The following is an 18,017-nucleotide window of genomic DNA, read 5'->3' as shown; positions in this document are numbered from 1 at the left end:
CTACTCAGGAGGCTAAGGTGGGAGGATCGCTTGAGGTCAGGATTTCGAGATCAGCCTGGATAACATAGCGAGACTTCATCTCTTAAAAATATTTAAAAAATAAAAATCAGTCAGGCCTGGCAGTTCAAGCCTGTAATCTAAGCTACTTGTGAGGCTGAGGCGGGAGGATGGCTTGAAGCAGGAGGATCACTTGAGGTCAGAATTTTGAGATCAGCCTGGCTAATATAGAGAGATGTCATCTTTACCAAAAAAGAGGTGGGGGGAAAGGCCAGATATAGTGGTGTGTACCTGTATTCCCAACTACTTAGGAGGCTAAGGTGGGAGGATTTGCTGGAGCCCAGAAATTGGAGGCTGCAGTGAGCTATGATTGTGCCACTGCACTGCAGCCTGGGTGACAGAACAAGACCCCATCTTTAAAAAAACAAAAAAAGAATAGTAACAAAAAAAGATGTGTTGGGTGACTACTTGATGTTAAGGACTGGACTGAGAAACTACAACGTGGATTTACGAACTGTAAAACATAGTACTTTGAGACCTTTTTTGTAAGGACCCTATTGTTTGTAGTTTAATATAATTGTTCTTCTAAGTATCCATAAAAGCTTGATTTTTTTTTTTTTTTTTTTTTTTTTTTTTTTTTTTTGAGACGGAGTTTCGCTCTTGTTACCCAGGCTGGAGTGCAATGGCACGATCTTGGCTCACTGCAACCTCCGCCTCCTGGGTTCAGGCAATTCTCCTGCCTCAGCCTCCTGAGTAGCTGGGATTACAGGCACGCACCACCATGCCCAGCTAATTTTTTGTATTTTTAGTAGAGACGGGGTTTCACCATGTTGGCCAGGATGGTCTCGATCTCTTGACCTCGTGATCCGCCCACCTCGGCCTCCGGAAGTGCTGGGATTACAGGCTTGAGCCACCGCGCCCGGCAAAAGCTTGATTATTTTATTTTATTTTTTTCTTCTTTTTAAGAAGTTAGGCTGGGTGTGGTGGCTGACACCTTAATCTCAGCACTCTGGGAGGCTAAGGTGGGAGGATTCCTTGAGCCTAGGAGTTTAAGACCAGCCTGGGCAACGTAACAAGACCCTGTCTCTACAAAAAATTAAAAAATTAGCCAGGCATGCGAGTTTGCACCTGGGGTCCTAGCTAGTCAGGAGGCCAAGTCGGAAGGATCACTTAAGCCCAGGAGGTCAAGGCTGCAGTGAGCCGTGATCACACCACTGTATTCCAGCCTAGGTGGCAGCAAGACCCTATCTAAAAACAAAAAACAAAAAACAAAAAGTGTAGTTAGATAAATATATAGTATATTTTAGAAGGGTTTTACTTCACAACTAAACACTTTAAAAGTGCCTTGTCACCAAAAGAGAGTGACATATTTTTCCATTACATGAAAAATTGACTTGGGTAATAGCTTATTCCTAGATACTTCTGATGCTCCTTTATCCTTCAAATTTTTCTGTCTATGGTTATTGTCACTTTTGGGCAGTGATGTTTTTAAAAGTTGGCTTAGGTCAATAGACATTCATTTTTCTCTCTTTGTTATTTGTTTGGGTTTCTGTTTTCCCTAGTAAATATCTTTTCCATTCAGTATTGGAGTATCACTCACTTTCCCAGAGAAACCGAGTTAGGTAGAGTTTTGTATCGTTTCTGCACTTCCTTGTTCTCAAATACTGATCATCACTGCCCCATTGAACTTATCCTTTCCTGCACCCACCTCTGTCTTGAGAGAAGGCAGTGGCAAAGTCACATGTGACACTAAGCTCCTTCTGTGGTAAGAACCAGACCAATAGAACTGCCAAGTCTGTGTTTTGCTCTGTGTATAAACAGGCCGGTTTTGTGTAGGGCCAGCTTCTTTGCAGGCCTTGTTTGGACTCTAGACATTGATGACATTTGAAATGGATATTTGGCTTTTGGAACATCCAGCTTGTTTTAATTCCTTTCAAAAGCCACTGTCTCCCATCTCTGTGTCCAGATTTAAAAATCAGGCACTTTTTCATTTCAAATATAAAGTAGTAGTTTGATTTTCTTTTTTTTTTTTTTTAATTAAGGGAAGTGCCTCCTGAGCCTTTTACATGGATCACAGGTTTTAGTCTGTTCTGATTGTGGTGTTGCTTATTTTTTTGTGTTAACTTAAAATCCTAGATTTTTTGGTCCAAACCTGATCAGCCATAGGGAGTTAACACGTAAGACTGATGGCTCTTTTTCTCTCTTTATTACCAGAAACTGGTTGCTCAAATGAAGCAGGATCCACAGGTAAACTACTATTGTTATTCATTTAATTTTTAAATTAAAAAATAATTTAAAGTCAAGTCACCATAAAATACTGAAATATGGATGATGCTTAACTTTTAAGAATTCTTTCTAATAGCAGTTATTTTTAATACATTGATCTTCAGGTTTTAAGGGTTTAGAAAAATTCAGTCATTCTAATTTAATATAGCTGTTATTTCATCTATGTTACTATCATTTTGGTTTTATATGAATTGGTTTGAGTATTTTGGAGGAAAATATTGAGTTAATACTCTTCATATAGCTTAAACTCGTTTCCATAAACCCACTTATTCAACATCAGTTTTTGAGACTTTCTGCCACCTCAATATTATGAAAAGTGACCCCAAACCATTTCTATTGGAGTTTATATTACAGAACATTTGAATAGTTCTGAATTATGTACTTTCACGGTAAGAATTTAAGAGTAATTTTTAAAAGAAGCATTTTAGAAAATTTTATTTTTGAAAGAATCTTTAAAGGAGGTTTAAAAAGTACCTTATGTTACTTTTTAACAGAAAAGTTAACAGGGAATGTTAACTTTTCTTTAAATTCTCATAGGCATTTTTCACTAAGCCATTTTATTCTCTATTCCTGAAGAGACATTTTTCCAAAACGTTATCTTGTCTTCTGATGATTATATTTATTATTGGGTAGTGTCTCTTTTTTAACCATTAGATACTGGGTCATAAGTATGGAGAGTGTTTATCAAATATATCTCTGTATATATCTGGGTTGATAAACATTCCACACAGGCTTCATTGTAAAGTAAAATTAAGTTTTTGGTTGAAGAATGGTACTGAGGCACATTGATTTTTGGAAGTGAAAAATAACACTTATCTCCACAAATTGAGAACTCAGGTCTGACTATTATGTTTTGACTCTGAGAGCTGGCATACATATTTCTATTAAATGGTCCCACTTCCATGAGAAACTTCTTTTTTTTTCTTCAATTTTTTGGCATATTCACAATTTATATTGAATTTAGTTTCAAAAATTAGCTGGGCGTGGTAGCCCAGCTACTCAGGAGGCTGAGGCAGGAGAACCACTTGAACCCTGGAGGATTGTGCCGCTGCACTCCAGCCTGGGCAACAGAGTGAGACTAGATCTCAAAATAAATAAATAATAAGTTGGATTTAGAAAACCAAGAAGCAGTAGACTTTAGATTAACAGCTCCTTTCCTATTTAATGTGGTAACCTACATTATCAGCAACTGTGAAATGTTACTAGAAACTATCATTTCTATTATACTTGTGGTCATGTAACAGAATTGTCTTAACCTGAAGAATCTGAGGTGGGCAGGGCAGTAACTTGTTGGACAGCATTGTGCTTGATCTCATTGGAGAAACCTTATGTCAAATACACTAATAAAAAAGTCAACATGGAGTGAACAAAATTCAATAGATGGGGAGGATGTGTTCCCTAACCCTGACAGAAGACCAAGCAGGGTAAATTGAAAAAATCGTATGTGAGACAAATCAAGTAAAAGTGGTCTCTCATTAGGGTGGTGTTCAGTCTGCTAGTAGGCTGTCCTGCTATATTAAGCATTTGAAAACTTTAATTTTGGAATTTTTCTGCCTACTTTAGTAAAAGGCAGTCATGCTCAGTGTATCTCATCTAAAATAGTATTCTTTTTTTGATTCCTAGAATTTTAGAACTGAGAAAATGCCCTGGTAGTCACTGTGTTAATTTGAATGATGTAGTGTTAAGGCAGTTGCAGTACTGACAGCTTTTCAGATCTAGGCTAAAATAACAAATGTACTTTGCTAAATAAGGGAGAGGGCAAGTGGAGAAAAACCTCTTATCTTTGTTGATAATTCTGTAAAGTATGTAGTGTATGTATAGTTGTAAAACCCCATTTACCTACTTCTGTGTGATTAGTGGAGCTTTGGGTTTTCTGTCAACAGAAAACTTTCTATAAAGAATAAGAGTATTAAAAAAAAAAGAAAAAAGAATAAGAGTATTTTAGTGGACAGGTACTTTCACGGTACAGGATGCTCAAATATAAAACTTTGTGTAATTTAAAACAATTGCAGAGAAGCTGCTCCTGCTTTGGTGCTAGGAGCCTGTATTTAGGATCTATGCATTAGGTGATGGTATTATGGCCACAGTGTAATAATACATGACAGATTTGATTGGCTGTATGCTTCAGGTTGCTTCATCATTTGTGATACAGTATGCAGAGTCTTCCTGCTACTATCCTGTTAACAAATGAAATATCTTTCTCACAGATATTTTTTCTTTCCAATCAGAATGCTGACTTAAAGAAACAGCTTCATGAACTCCAAGCCAAAATCACAGCTTTGAGTGAGAAACAGGTAGGGGAAAAGGGGAGGGGGGCATATTTTTAACATTGTGTTCTAAAGATATGTCTGCTAGAGGCTTCTAAGAGAACTGCTATTTTTCCTCATGTGTGAAAATAAGTGTGGGCAGCCAGACTCGGTTTTAATTTTGTTTGAGCTCTGTTTATCTATTTTTATTTTTGGTTGAAATCAGTCTCTAGAGTATCCCATGGGTATATGTTACTGGCAAATACCTAAAAGCAATGTGGCAGGCTGCCGTTAACTGTGTTAATTAAACTCTATAGTTTATCCATAGGGGATGAGGTAAAGACAGTGAGAGTAGGTGATAGAGAATCTTGTAGGTGCTGCGTGTACCTTGTTACTTGTCTTAAAACCTTGAGATGACATTTAACTTACTGTGGAGAAAATCTTGTTGTAAGTAGATGGCTCTAAATGTAGGTCTCCCATTCTAAGTATGGTCATGCCTTTATGTTAATCTCTATTAGATATTGACCTACTATTATGTGAAAAAACTTTGGTGAAATCTTATTAGACTTATTCCATATAGGGCAGGAGAAGAAAAGCTTGCTTTTTTCCGAGGCTATCTGGAAAGTATTCTTTGGAATTTTTTGTATGATGACCTGCACTTTACCCATTCAAGCAGTGCCTGCCACCAGGTGGAGTGTGGCAATTGATAGAGCTCTAAGTAAATGTTTATGGTAATCTCATAAAGCATTTATTTTCTTGTTTCTTCCCCACCACTCTCCCTCTGATTAGAAAGAGTAGTTTTCTGTCTTGGAGTAGGTGAATGTATTAATGAAAATAATAAGGTGATTTACAGTTGATATTTCATGCCAGTGACATTTTATTGAAGATTTTTGATGAAATAGTTATCAATAACTGATTTTTATGTTGTTATTTAATGTTGTTATTTAGTGAAATAATAACAATGAGAATAATTTATTCCTGGAGACTTTTTATTGTGTTTCTATTGTGTTTTCATTTAACTGAGGGGAGAAATAAACTTTGAGAACTATGTGGAAGAGATATGAATCATTAATGTTTCAGAATAGAATCATCTTCCAAGCTGAGTGAACAAATGCTTTATATTCTTCCCTCCTATTCTTATGCATCCCCACCTTGTCTTCTCCACAGACAGGAGGTATTTTAGATTAGGGAATTGCCAAACTAAAATTGGGAGGAGGTGGGATGGTGGAGAACAATTTGTAAGAAAAAATATAAACAGAGTTGGTTAGTATGTATTTGGCTCTGAATGTGACTCAGTTCTCTAAAGTCAACATGATGTGTGTTAGTGGAAGTGTTCTAGCTTTAGAATTCTGTTAGCACTGAGCCTCCTTATAGTTTCAGGGTTAGTTTGACAAGATGCCAATGAATGAGTCACATTTGCTGAAAAATTCACGTGTTCCAGCAGGGAAAGAAGGTGAGAACTGATTAGTGGAGTAGGGCTTGGGGGATACTGTTGCAAAGTTAAGATAACTTAAGACCACATTTGGGGAACGTGGGACAATTTTTAGAATTTCACATTTACTTGAAATTTTTGTTTGTGAGAACTAACATAGATTTGGTTTATTCTGTAACTTTATTCTTTAATCTTTTTCTGCTATGGACCTTACAGAATAGAAAATTGCAGCTATCTGTCTAAGATACTTCATCAAGTGGCAAGCTCTAATTGTCCTCTGAACTAAGTTTGGATTTCAGAAACTACAATTTTTTAAAATGTCTAACATCAGGAAAACTTTAGGTATGCAAAGTAAATAAAACTAAAGTCAGAAACTAGAATTCAGTCCTGCAGTTTTTACAATATTTCCTTAACTATTAAAACAACTTTCTTGATGGAACAGAAAAATATCATTTTTAGGTAGGCTAATAGTTGAAGGAAGCACAGCTGTAATGTTCAAAGGTTCATCCCTCCTCAAACTTATTTTCAACATGTGACATTATTATTTAGTTTAAAATAATTTTATTGGCTAGGCACAGTGGCTCACACCTGTAATCCCAGCACTTTGGGAGGCCAAGGCTGGCAGATCACCTGAGATCAAGGGTTTGAGACCAGCCTGGCCTACATGGTGAAACCCCGTCTCTACTAAAAGTAAAAAATTGGCTGGGCATAATGGCACGTGCCTACTCAGCTACTCAGGAGGCTGTGGCAGGAGAATCACTTGAACCTGGGAGGCAGAGGTTGCAGTGAGCCAAGACTGCGCCACTGTACTCTAGCCTGGGTGACAGAGCAAGACTTCATCTCAGAAAAATAAAATAGTTTTATTTTAGAACAGCTCCCTAATGCTATGCCCATTTTTTTTTTTCTCAAAAGAGCCACTTATCCTCTGGCAGAACCTAACCAATTGTCCTTCCACTTTAATAACTAAAATCTGAATTACCTTATTCATATGACTCATATTTTAACATTAATTTTTTGTTAGAAAAATTTAAAATACAGAAAAGTTTGGAGAATAATGGCATATTTCACACTGAAACCCTTGTCATATTTACTTCCACTCTTTGTGCATTTTTTCTGTCATTTTTTTCATTTATTTATTAGAAAATTTTAATTATACAAATAATGGATTCATAGATTCTCTTCTTTTGTTTTATTAAAAAAAATTGCATCAGACCTCTACGTCAAAAAAAAAAAAAAAAAAAGAAAGAAAAAAGAGAAAACATTTCAGATCGTCACTATTTCTTGCAGTAGACACTAGTTCTTATTTACTGTCGCCACTTCAATCTTTGGTACTTACTCAGTTTCTCCCTTAAAACTATGTAATCGTATGCTCCATTTGGGAAAATACAGCCTTTAGTAAGCCACCCCTTCCTGGCTAAACCTCAGTGAATTTCATCAAATTCTTGATTGGAAAGTTCTAGTGCTTTTAAACTGTAACTTGAGATTTCCAAAGAGAAACTCTGGCAGATTTCAGTCAGCTTCCTGACCTGCAGGGCTTCAATTTGGGGCTAACAGTTTTAACTCAGAAAATCTCTGACTTGATTGGCTCAATAAATTATATCCTATATAGCCATTAAGATCATGGTTCTGGGAAGTATTTTAATGATATAGGAATGTGCTCTGAAATAATAAGTGAGAGAGTACACACAACTTTGTGTGCATTACAGTTCCATTTTTATGTTTGTTTTGGGTATATATGTATGTGGGTGTGAAAATGTATGTAGAAACAGTGTCAGCATAAAACATGGGAAGGTGGTAAGTTTGCAGGTGGTTTATTTTTTCCGTATACTCTTAGTATATTTTCTAAATGCTCCACAATAAATGTTTCCCTTTTAGAATCAGAAATGAACAAGAAATATTATAAAAAAATTTTTTTTAACATCAAGCTCTTGTCTGTTTCAGACATAGTTCACCTTTAGAAATCTAATGACATTCTTCTCATGGTATTAAATATATGAACCACTCTAATCAGAGAATCCAACTATTTTAAACACTAATAATGCTGAAGTGCGGAAGCAACTATTAAATTCTTTAACAAGATTCACTCTCATTCTCACTCCACACCCCCTTATTTTTTGATAAGCATATGTAGTCTTTTATGGAGATATTCTGATGTGGATCTAAAGCATTTAGTTGCTTTAGTTCTCTGCTTTCTTTCTAATTTCTTGTAGAGGCAATCTTACCATCCCAAAGTCTGTTGCTTCTTACTGTGGTGCTTCAGGGTTAGCCCATCATGGTTGCATCTTTGGTTTCCCCAGCCTGAACAGTTTGCTGCCCTATCTCCCCTTACCTGGTGGCCTCCTGCTGAGGTTTTATGTTATAGCTTAAATGTCACTTCCTGAGAGGAGCTATCCCTGACTGTCCTTCCTCTAGTCAAAATCAGCTGTTTCTGTTATAATCTGTCGTTGAACCCTTCAATTTTCCTTCATAGTTACGCAATTTAGGATTATGTTCAGTTGCGAATGACTGAAAATCCCAAATGAAAATGATGTAAACAGGGAAAATTTAATTTCTCTCTCATCTAAAAGTTCTGTAGGGGGACTAGGTCTGCTGAAAGTGGTTCCCTGGTGTCAGAGAACCCAGGTTCCTCCTATTCTGTTGCTCTGCCATTCTCAGCATGCAGCTTTCACATCATACTCCAAAATAGCTGCTCCATCTGGTAAGAAGGGGGAGGAGCAACAAAGAGCAAGCCCTTTATTTTTTAAGGATGTTTACTAGAAGTTGTGTGCAGCACTTAGATCCCATGGGTCTGAACTTAGTCATATGGACCCCGCTAGGAGCAAGGAAGTCTGGAAAATGTAGTTAGTTTATTGCTGGTGGTCATGGCCAGATAAAATTCAAGGACTATTACTGAGTAAGAATTGAGAAATTTGAGACTTAAGAATTCTCTAATATAAAAAAAAAAAAGAATTGGGAAATAAATACTAGGAATGATTAGCATTTTCTACTATCGTAGCATATCTGTATCTGTAGGATTACTATTTTAAAATACCTGTTTTCCTCATTATATTGTTAGTTTCAAGAAGGCAGGGAACATGTTTGTTTTATTTGCTTCTTTATTCATAGTATAATTTAGTATGATATTTAACATAGAATGATATTAACACAGAAGAAGCACTTATATTTTTTAAATGAATTATTTTATCCACCAGATCTTTTGCTCTGTTTATATCATAATTTTTTTATAGAACAGTATGCCTTTTTATGCTTTTTAAACCTAACTTATGAAAATCTTCTTAGATTTTTGAGTGTTCTTTGATATTATTTTTAACGCTTTAATATTAATGTAATTGGCTATATCATGATTTTTAAAAACTATTCTTCTCTTACTTGATAATAGGGTATTTCCAGGGTTATTTGCTATTATCAGTATTGCTGTGATAGATAAACCCTTCTATATGAAATGAATGTGTGTTTCTCTCTGATTGCTTTAGGATAAATTCTTAGATGAGTGATGAGTGGGTTTGTTGGTCACGTATTACCCTAATAATTCTGCGTCAGAAACCAGTGTTTTATTGAGTGGCTTTCAACACTGCCAGTAGTTGTACCTAACTGGTCCAAGATTTGATTATCTCTTTAAGAAAAATAAGCTTGACAAAGTAACTTATACTTTAATAATGTTCCATATTATTATAGGGCATTTTCCCTAAGTGTTTATTTTTACACTGGGCCTGTAGGTCATCTGGGGTTCTCCTGATCTAAGCTGTACCTGGCCAAGTGCCTCTGCCTCAGTTTGTGGGCTGGCTGAGCTTGCCTTCAGGCTGAAGGTTGGTTCAATCTACTCTAAATGTGTTCATTCTGAGGCCTTGGATGAAGGGACAGGAGCTACCTGGGGCATATTCATTTCGTAGTTTACTTAAGAGCACAAGAAGCAGGCCAAACTATTGAAATATGTTTGAAGACTTTGCTGGCATCAGGTTTGTTAACATCTCATTAGCCAAAAGAAGTTACATGGCCAAGCCTTGCAAAGTTATAGGACAAAGGGTGTGAATGTATAATTTTAAAACAGAGAGGATATAGAGATTGAAAACAGTAATTCTTCTACTGCACTTGGTCTAAAGGTATAAAAAAGCCTTTGCTACATTAAAAATATTTTTAACCACATATTTCCAAATAATCACCAGAAAAGGCAATATCACATTAATAGCATATATTGAGAATACATGATCTTCCCCAGGAGATACCCTGTCACAGGGGGAAAAAAGCACTCTGCTAATTTGGAAGATGTATTAATATGTATTTGATGCTTATCAGGAAGTATATTTTTCATAGAATTTGCCATTTGTCCATGGCACAAATCTGTTGTAATATTCCATAGAATTCTCTTTTGGTTTTAAATTTTGTTATTCTTTAACACCTTATTCTATTTCTTTTTGCTCCTTTTTAGAGAGATAGACCCTTCTGTAGTCTTTGATCTTTTCTACAGGTTTGCTTCTCTGACTCTGTTTAAAAATTATAGTCACCTGGCCAGGTGCAGTGGCTGTTGCCTATAATCCCAGCACTTTGGGAAGCCAAGGCAGGCGGATCACCTGAGGTCAGGAATTGGAGACCAGCTTGGCCAACATGGCGAAACCCTGTCCCTACTAAAAATGCAAAAATTAGCTGGGTGTGGTGGTGGGTGCCTGCAGTCCCAGCTACTTGGGAGACTGAGGCAGGAGAATTGTTTGAACCTGGGAGGCAGAGGCTGCAGGGAGCCAAGATGGTGCCACTGTACTCCATCCTGGGTGACAGGGTGAGACTCCATCTCAAAAAAAAAAAAAAAAAAAAAAAAAATTATAGTCACCATTTCTTACAAATCTCTGTAACCTAATACTAGATGAAATACTTTTCTGGGTTTAGTAAGTCCATTTTCCCTTTTATGGAACTATTCTCAGTTTTAAATTTGGATATATTTTAATACAAGATTCTGAAGCTTTTAGGAAACAAGTTTCTCTAATCAGAGAATCCAACTATTTTAAACACTAATGCTGAAGTGCGGAAGCAACTATTAAATTCTTTAACAAGATTCACTCTCATTCTCACTCCACACCCCCTTATTTTTTGATAACTATAACTAGTTATGTTTCTGATGCATAGAACAACATAATTTAAGCTAATTAGGTAACTGGAACAAAGGACTGGATAGAGATGGGGGCACCAGAAGTTTGATTCTGTTCCTGACTCTGTAATAGACTTGTTGATAGATTTTCGTTACTGAATACTTGATGTCTTTTTCCATATTTGTGGAATGTTTGGATTATTCATTGAGGAGTTAATGTATGTGTATCCATTGAGTGCATGGAATTCTTTTGTAGGTGAGTTCTGTTTACATGGAAATTGTTGGCTGTAGTCATGGTGGTTAACTTCATCTCATATGTAACACTTTCATCTTACATGTAGAGTACTACTTTTCTAAGAAGCTTAGAACATTTCACATTTAACTCAGTCACAAGTGCGTCATTGTGATACATAAACTGAGATGTGGATTTTGTGACTTAGCCATGATTGTATAACTTATTAGTATCAGATTCAATACCAGAATCCAGATCTCTGTACTCTTCATTCAGTTTTATTTAGTAACTCTGTAGATCTTTATCTATCAAATATTTTTTGAAATAAGACATTAGGCTAAGTAATTCCATTGCCTTTAGGCCTCATTACCTTGGAGTCAAATAAGTAAGTTAGATCCTATAGTCCTAGTATTGGTAACATGATGTATGACTATCTCCATCCTCTAATACCAGTTACCATAAAATGTTACCCTCCGTGGTTCCCAGCCAAGCTAGTGTGATTGGCGCGTCACACTGGAATTTAAAATAGTTTTTTTAGAAATCTTTTCATTGTGATGGAAACCTGATTTCACCCAGAGTTTAGGAATTTCCTAAGATTTAGTCTAGTTCATCCCTCCTGTGTAATATTTATTTGAAACCATTGGTCCAACTGTTGAGGTTATTGCCACTTTGTGTACATAGGACATCAGCTCCTCTTTTTCATCAAATACAGGAAATGTAATATTTCACATTTCTCCTTGTGAAATTCTGTTGGCTTATATTCAGCCAAGATGAGTTGAAGGAACGGCTCAAAAATAACTAGCTCAAGTATGAAAGTTCTGAAGATTGAGAGGTTGTATATATGTAATGTGACTATGGTTCCCAGTGCTGTATTATCTGCTGTCCTTTTTACCTGTCTTCTTCGAGTGTGATTGTCTCTGTTGCTGCTAGTTGTCCCTAAGTGGTCAAAGATTTGACTGTCTCTTTAAAGAGATGATTGAGTAACTTATACTTTAATAACGTGCCACATTATTATAGGGCATTTTACCTGAGTATGGCAGAGGAAATCAAGTCAGTTGGTGACTTGTACCAGATCCATCAATCTGTTTGCTGAGTTAAGGCAGAGCAATCTTCTTGTGAGTTTTTCTTAGTACCTTATTTTTGGTGCTGGCAAATGGAATGCGTATTGAAATTCAAACTGAAATTCTTAACTCTTGTTATCAGGTGTTATGCATCTTGACACTGGGCTACTGGAATCTACTGTATTCTTTTTTTTTCCACTTTGCTCATCTAGTGCTTAGCTGAGAGCAGTTGCTTCATGCTATGAAAAGCAAATCAAAGCCCAAGCTGGTGGAATGTTTTTCCAGCCTGTGGTATCTGTCTTTTCTTTTCTTTTACATAGAACGTATCTGTATTTCAAAATGTTTGGGGACTCTTCCACTCTTTGGAGAACATTAATTTTTGAGTGATAGGCAGTGTGAGCCAGTAATAACTGATACCACCTCTCCATTGTATCAGTAACTTAATCTGTGCTTTCACGTAATCCGTTCCCCCCATTTATTCCCTTTTCTCTAGGATCTGTGCTTTTCAGACTTCTTTATCATTCCGAGTCTGATTCATCTGTTTTATTTTTCTCTGCCGAAAGGGATGATACTAAGCCCAAGGAGGATGCAGAGGATGAAAATCTTGCAGTGTTACTTCCATGTGACTGGTTATGACCTACAAGGCACTCAAGCTTACTAGCATTGGTACCTTTAACAACTCATTCTCATTCATACCCCGTAAAATTCTTGCTGTCACCTTTACTCCCTGGGCTCTCTCAAGACTGTGCCTTCTTCACACATCCTCTTGTCTACACCTAGAATTTTTTTCACCTCTTTACCTGGTTAATTCCTACTTATTTTTTGAAGACTCAGCTTAAGTAAGGTCCTCTAGAAGCTTTTCTTGACTTCTTTCTACCTTCCGGGCAGAGTTAGAAACCCCTCTTCTGTGTACTCATGGTACTTGGTACTTGTGCCTACTTTATTTGCACTCATTGTGTTGTAATTATTTGTAAGATCGTCAAAGGCAAAGACTGTGTCTTACATTTGTACCCCTCAAATCTAGAATGGTAGCTGAGCAGCAAGTGTTTTTGAATGCTATTAATTTATTATACTCTCAGAAAGCTGGTAAGGTGGCCAATGATGTCCATACCAAGGGTTCATCATCAAAATTCCTATTTAAATTGTTCAGTTCAGTTTTGCGGGGGTGGTGGTGGGGAAATATTCTCATTATTATTTTCTGCTTCAGTGTTTCAGGAAAGTTCAGTACCATTAACTTGTTCCAATTTAGAGCAGCTTTATCGTAGTTTCAGAAAAGAACGGTTTTCATTTAAGTGAAGTTATATCAACTAGTAAATTAGTCTGGGACCACCAATTTGAAAACTTGATACATCTAGAAACAAGTCTCTTCTGCAATGTTGCTACATCACTTACCTCAGAAAACCCTTCATTTTCTCCTGCAGACCTGCCTTCCCTAGAGGATACATACCTTATCCCCTAGACTTTTCAGATACTTTTTATGCTTTGTCATTTCTTCAACCTGGGTTGCTTTTCCTGTCTTCTTTGCATAATGCAGACCTGGGGTCACCTTATACCTTTCTTCTGGCAGACCCACTTACAGGACAACATAGTACAGAAATCACCATAAAAGAAAATCTGAAAACAGATGTGATTGAATCAAGGTGCATCAGTAAGTAGTATGTAAGCATTAGCTATATATGCATATTATGGAATAGTATGTAGCTGCTAAAAAAGAATGAGGTGGCTTAACTGAATGGAAAAATGAATAGAAAGTTAGAAAAGCGAATTGTAAAACAGACATGCAGTATGATTCAATATTAGTTTAAAATACGAAATACTAAAAAACTGTATTTATGCATTCATGGTCATTTATACTTGAAAATGTATGGGAAAGAGTCTAGATTGTCTAGAATTACTTACACAGAACCATTCACAGTGATTGCCTCTAAGAAGTGAGATTCAAGAGAGGTGACCAAGAAAGCTGGCACTTTTAACTTTATATATGCGTTTATTACTTAAATTTATTTAGTTTGTTTGTTTATTATTTTTAGAGTCAAGGTCTTGCTCTGTCGCCCAAGCTGAAGTGCCATGGTACAATCATAGTTCACTGCAGTCTTGAACTCCTGGGCTCAAGTAATCCTACCACCTGAGCTTCTCAAGTGGTTGGGGCTACAGGCATGCACTGTCATGCCTGGCTAGTTTATTTTAATTTTTTTTGAAAACACGTTCTCATTTTGTTGCCCAGGCTCGTCTTGAACTCCTGGCAAGTGATTCTTCTGACTCAGCCTCCCAAGTAACTGAGATTATAGGTTCAAGCCACAATGGCTGGCTGAATTTATTTTTTATAAGGGACACATATTAATTTTTTTTAAAACTATTAAGGTATAACATAAATATAGGTAAACATCTAATATATATTTATATGTATGTACATATGGCTCAAATGTATTTTTACAAACTGAAACTGCTAGGTAACTAATATTTACATTAGTAATGAGAATATCACTATCACCACATAAACCCCTTTGTCCTTCCCCAGTTCACTACCTCCTCTACCAGAGAAACCACCTTTGTTACTTTTAACAGCATAGATCAATTTTGCCTATATATGAAATAAGATAGAGCATACTATTTTCTGTCTGGCTTATTTTGTTCAACATGTTTATGAGACTACACTCCTTTCTTTTGAAGTTAAAAACTTTTTATTTTGAAATAATTATAGATTCATAGGAAGTTGTCTTTTGAAATTTTAAATCACTAAAGAAAAAAAATGGTCGTTTTTTGGATGTGCCTACTCTAACATCTCTTGGCATAGTCAGGTGCTTTCTGTTCTGTGAGCCAGTAGCTCCTTGCTCTGTGACTTTTGTGTAGCTCTTACCACATATCTTCAACTATTTATGTGTCATTTCTTCCTTTCTAGATTGTGAGCCTCTGTGAACTGCATTCCCTTCACCTTTATACACCTGCTTTATACCCTAGTGGTTCACGCACAGTGGTGCTTAAACATTTGTTAAAGAAAAGGAGTAAGTTCTAGTCCTGGTTGTGCTATTCACCAACAGGCTTTGTGTCCACTGAATTTCTCTGAGCTGGTTTCCTCACCTGTAATATGGACATTATAATTGTATCAGTATAGATGCTTTTAGCTGTATGTAACAGAAAGCCCAACTAAAAGTGGCTAACATAGTAAGTGTATTTATTAATTCAAATAAGGAGAAGTGGCTAGAGTTGTTCAGTTCAGCAGCTTAGCAACACTATCAGGACCCATATTCTGGTCATCTTTCTGCTCTGCCATGCTCAGCATGTCAGCAAGCACTGCTCCTTGTCATGGGATGGTTGCAGCGGCTCCAGGCTTTACATCTTCACACATCAACATCCTGGGGAATAAAAGGACCATTTCTTATTAAATATTTCTTCTTATGAGTATGGAAAACTTTAATTGGAAGCTTTTTAGCAGACTTTGCATCTCATTGGCCACAGTTCTATCACATGCCAATACCTAGTTCCTGGCAGGAAGGAGGAGTCCAAGACTGATTTACCTCCTGGAGCTGGAGATTTTCTTCTCAAGCATTTGGAAGCTAGATACCTGAACAAAATTGTTTTTTGTTATCAGGGAAGAGAAAGGATGGATATTGAAAAAAGTTAACAATGTCTCTGTAACACTTTTCTCTGCTAATGTAAATTAAGGATAGTGTGTATCTAAAGACGTGTGCATGCTGAAATACCATGAAGTCATAATATATCATTAGCGCTTGTTACTGGCTCTGTGGATTATTTTAGAAAAGTCTCCCTTTGCTACCATAGCTAGCAACCTGCTTTAGGGCAAGGAATGCAAAAATAATTTTACTCTTTGCCAAAGCAATACGATACTAGAAGGGTAAATCTATTACAGAAAATAATGTAATTTATTTCAAATGTGAATTATAAATGTTTTTAAATTTTTTGATATTTAAAATTTATCTGTAAACTATAATTATTATCATTGTTGATATTCCATGCCTTTGAAACAAAGCAGCCCTGATGTCTGTTGGTTAACTTTTATGTACCTTAATACCTGCATTATTCTAAAAAGCTAGAGTTAATCAAAACTCAAATGGTATTTTGGATTTCTCCTTTTTAAAATGTTGGATATGTTAAATGGCAAGCCAAATCACATATTCCTTCACTTGTTTTTTCCCCAACAGAATAAGGTGTAAGAATCAGACAGGAAAAATAAGTTTACTCTTTAGTATCTTTTTATTGTAGCTGGTTAGATGAGAGGCTGCCCTGCAAAATTGTGTTTTCAGAAGATGTGTTTCCCAAAGTTGATTTACTCCCAAGTTTAGGAAGAAAGTGTTTGTGTGAATCAGCAGGGTTTGGCTAACCTCTCTCATCCTAGCTCTGTCTGAAAAGGACAGAGGCATTCTTAAGTTTCTGTCAGTGAAGCACCAAACATTCCTTTGCTCTGAAAGATGAAGCCCTAGAAATTTTCAACTAATGTGTTCAATTGTTGCCTTTTTTCCTACTCCCACCTCCATTGCCTTTCAAAAAACCTCTCCCACTTTGCCTAAACAAATTATATCATTTAGACCAAGAAGAATACTAAAGAAAGAGATCAGCCGGGTGCGGTGGCTCAAGCCTGTAATCCCAGCACTTTGGGAGGCCGAGGCGGGTGGATCACAAGGTCAAGAGATCGAGACCAATCTGGTCATCATGGTGAAACCCTGTCTCTACTAAAAATACAAAAAAAAAATTAGCTGGACATGGTGGCGCACGCCTGTAATCCCAGCTACTCAGGAGGCTGAGGCAGGAGAATTGCCTGAACCCAGGAGGCGGAGGTTGCGGTGAGCCGAGATCGCGCCATTGCACTCCAGCCTGGGTAACAAGAGTGAAACTCCGTCTCAAAAAAAAAAAAAAAAGAAAGAGATGAGTTATGAACTTAATTTTCCCTATGAGCAGTGAATTATTATTATTCATCTAGTTTTATCTAGTGCTTCTGTCATCTAATACAGGAATTGGGGAAAAATGAACAGTTCCTTTTCTGTGGAGTCAAGAAGCACAAATGAACTTACCCTGAAAAGTTCTGTTACCTGAAGGAAAATAATTAAGTGAAATTGGGGGAGTGTGTTAATCGGCAGAACTTGAAACTTGTCTTTCTGATTGCGTGATTTTGTTTATTAGAGATTCTAGAAGTTTGTCTTTAATTTGAGATAAATTCACGTATGATTTTGAGTTAATCTACTAGTGCCTTTTAATTGTAACATTTATAAACATCTGTCATAAAAACTGATTTTTGCTTATCCTGTGATGTGCGTTCATCAGATGAAACAGTATTTGCAGGTTATCAAAAGTGCTGCCCCTAAGCCTCATTAGCGCCTGCTAATAGCTGGTAAAATTATATATAACTGTTTAAATTTCTAGTATTCCTTTTTACAGCTTCCCTTGTCCTAGCTCTTACTTGCTTAATTATATAAATTATATACTTTACGGGTAAAGTGGTTTTAGCCATTACTTCAGGGTGTCCTTCTGAAGAGAAATTGATTAGTTCTTCAAAAATGGGAAGTCTAGTATGATTCTTTAGGGCAAAGATTGGTAAAACTATGGCCAGCACCTGGGCCAAATCTGGCCTGCCACCTGTTTTTGTAAAGTTATTAGAACACAAGCACACTCTTCCATTTACATATTCTCTATAACTGACTGCTTTTGTGCCACAATGGCAGAGTTAAGTAGT

General features: G+C 36.6%; 1 protein-coding gene across 26 annotated transcripts in view; it reads left to right on the top strand.

Annotated features, from left to right (window-relative positions):
* Positions 1–18,017, top strand: part of PHF21A (PHD finger protein 21A) — a 203,976-nt gene that overhangs the window by 41,812 nt on the left and 144,147 nt on the right. For all 26 annotated transcript variants that reach the window (XR_012518166.1, XM_074401370.1, XM_010333800.3 and 23 more), the window contains 2 exons: positions 2,212–2,244; positions 4,512–4,577. Coding sequence is in view for 25 of the 26 variants with exons in the window: in XM_074401370.1 (XP_074257471.1) it covers positions 2,212–2,244; positions 4,512–4,577 (99 nt within the window). In the remaining variant the exon portion in view is untranslated. The remainder of the gene's footprint in view (positions 1–2,211; positions 2,245–4,511; positions 4,578–18,017) is intronic.

The sequence above is a fragment of the Saimiri boliviensis genome, chromosome 6 (genome assembly GCF_048565385.1).
Source record: "Saimiri boliviensis isolate mSaiBol1 chromosome 6, mSaiBol1.pri, whole genome shotgun sequence".
In the NCBI taxonomy this organism is placed as follows: domain Eukaryota; kingdom Metazoa; phylum Chordata; class Mammalia; order Primates; family Cebidae; genus Saimiri; species Saimiri boliviensis.
Note: the sequence above shows the minus strand (reverse complement) of the source record. Positions and strands in the feature narration are given on the sequence as shown.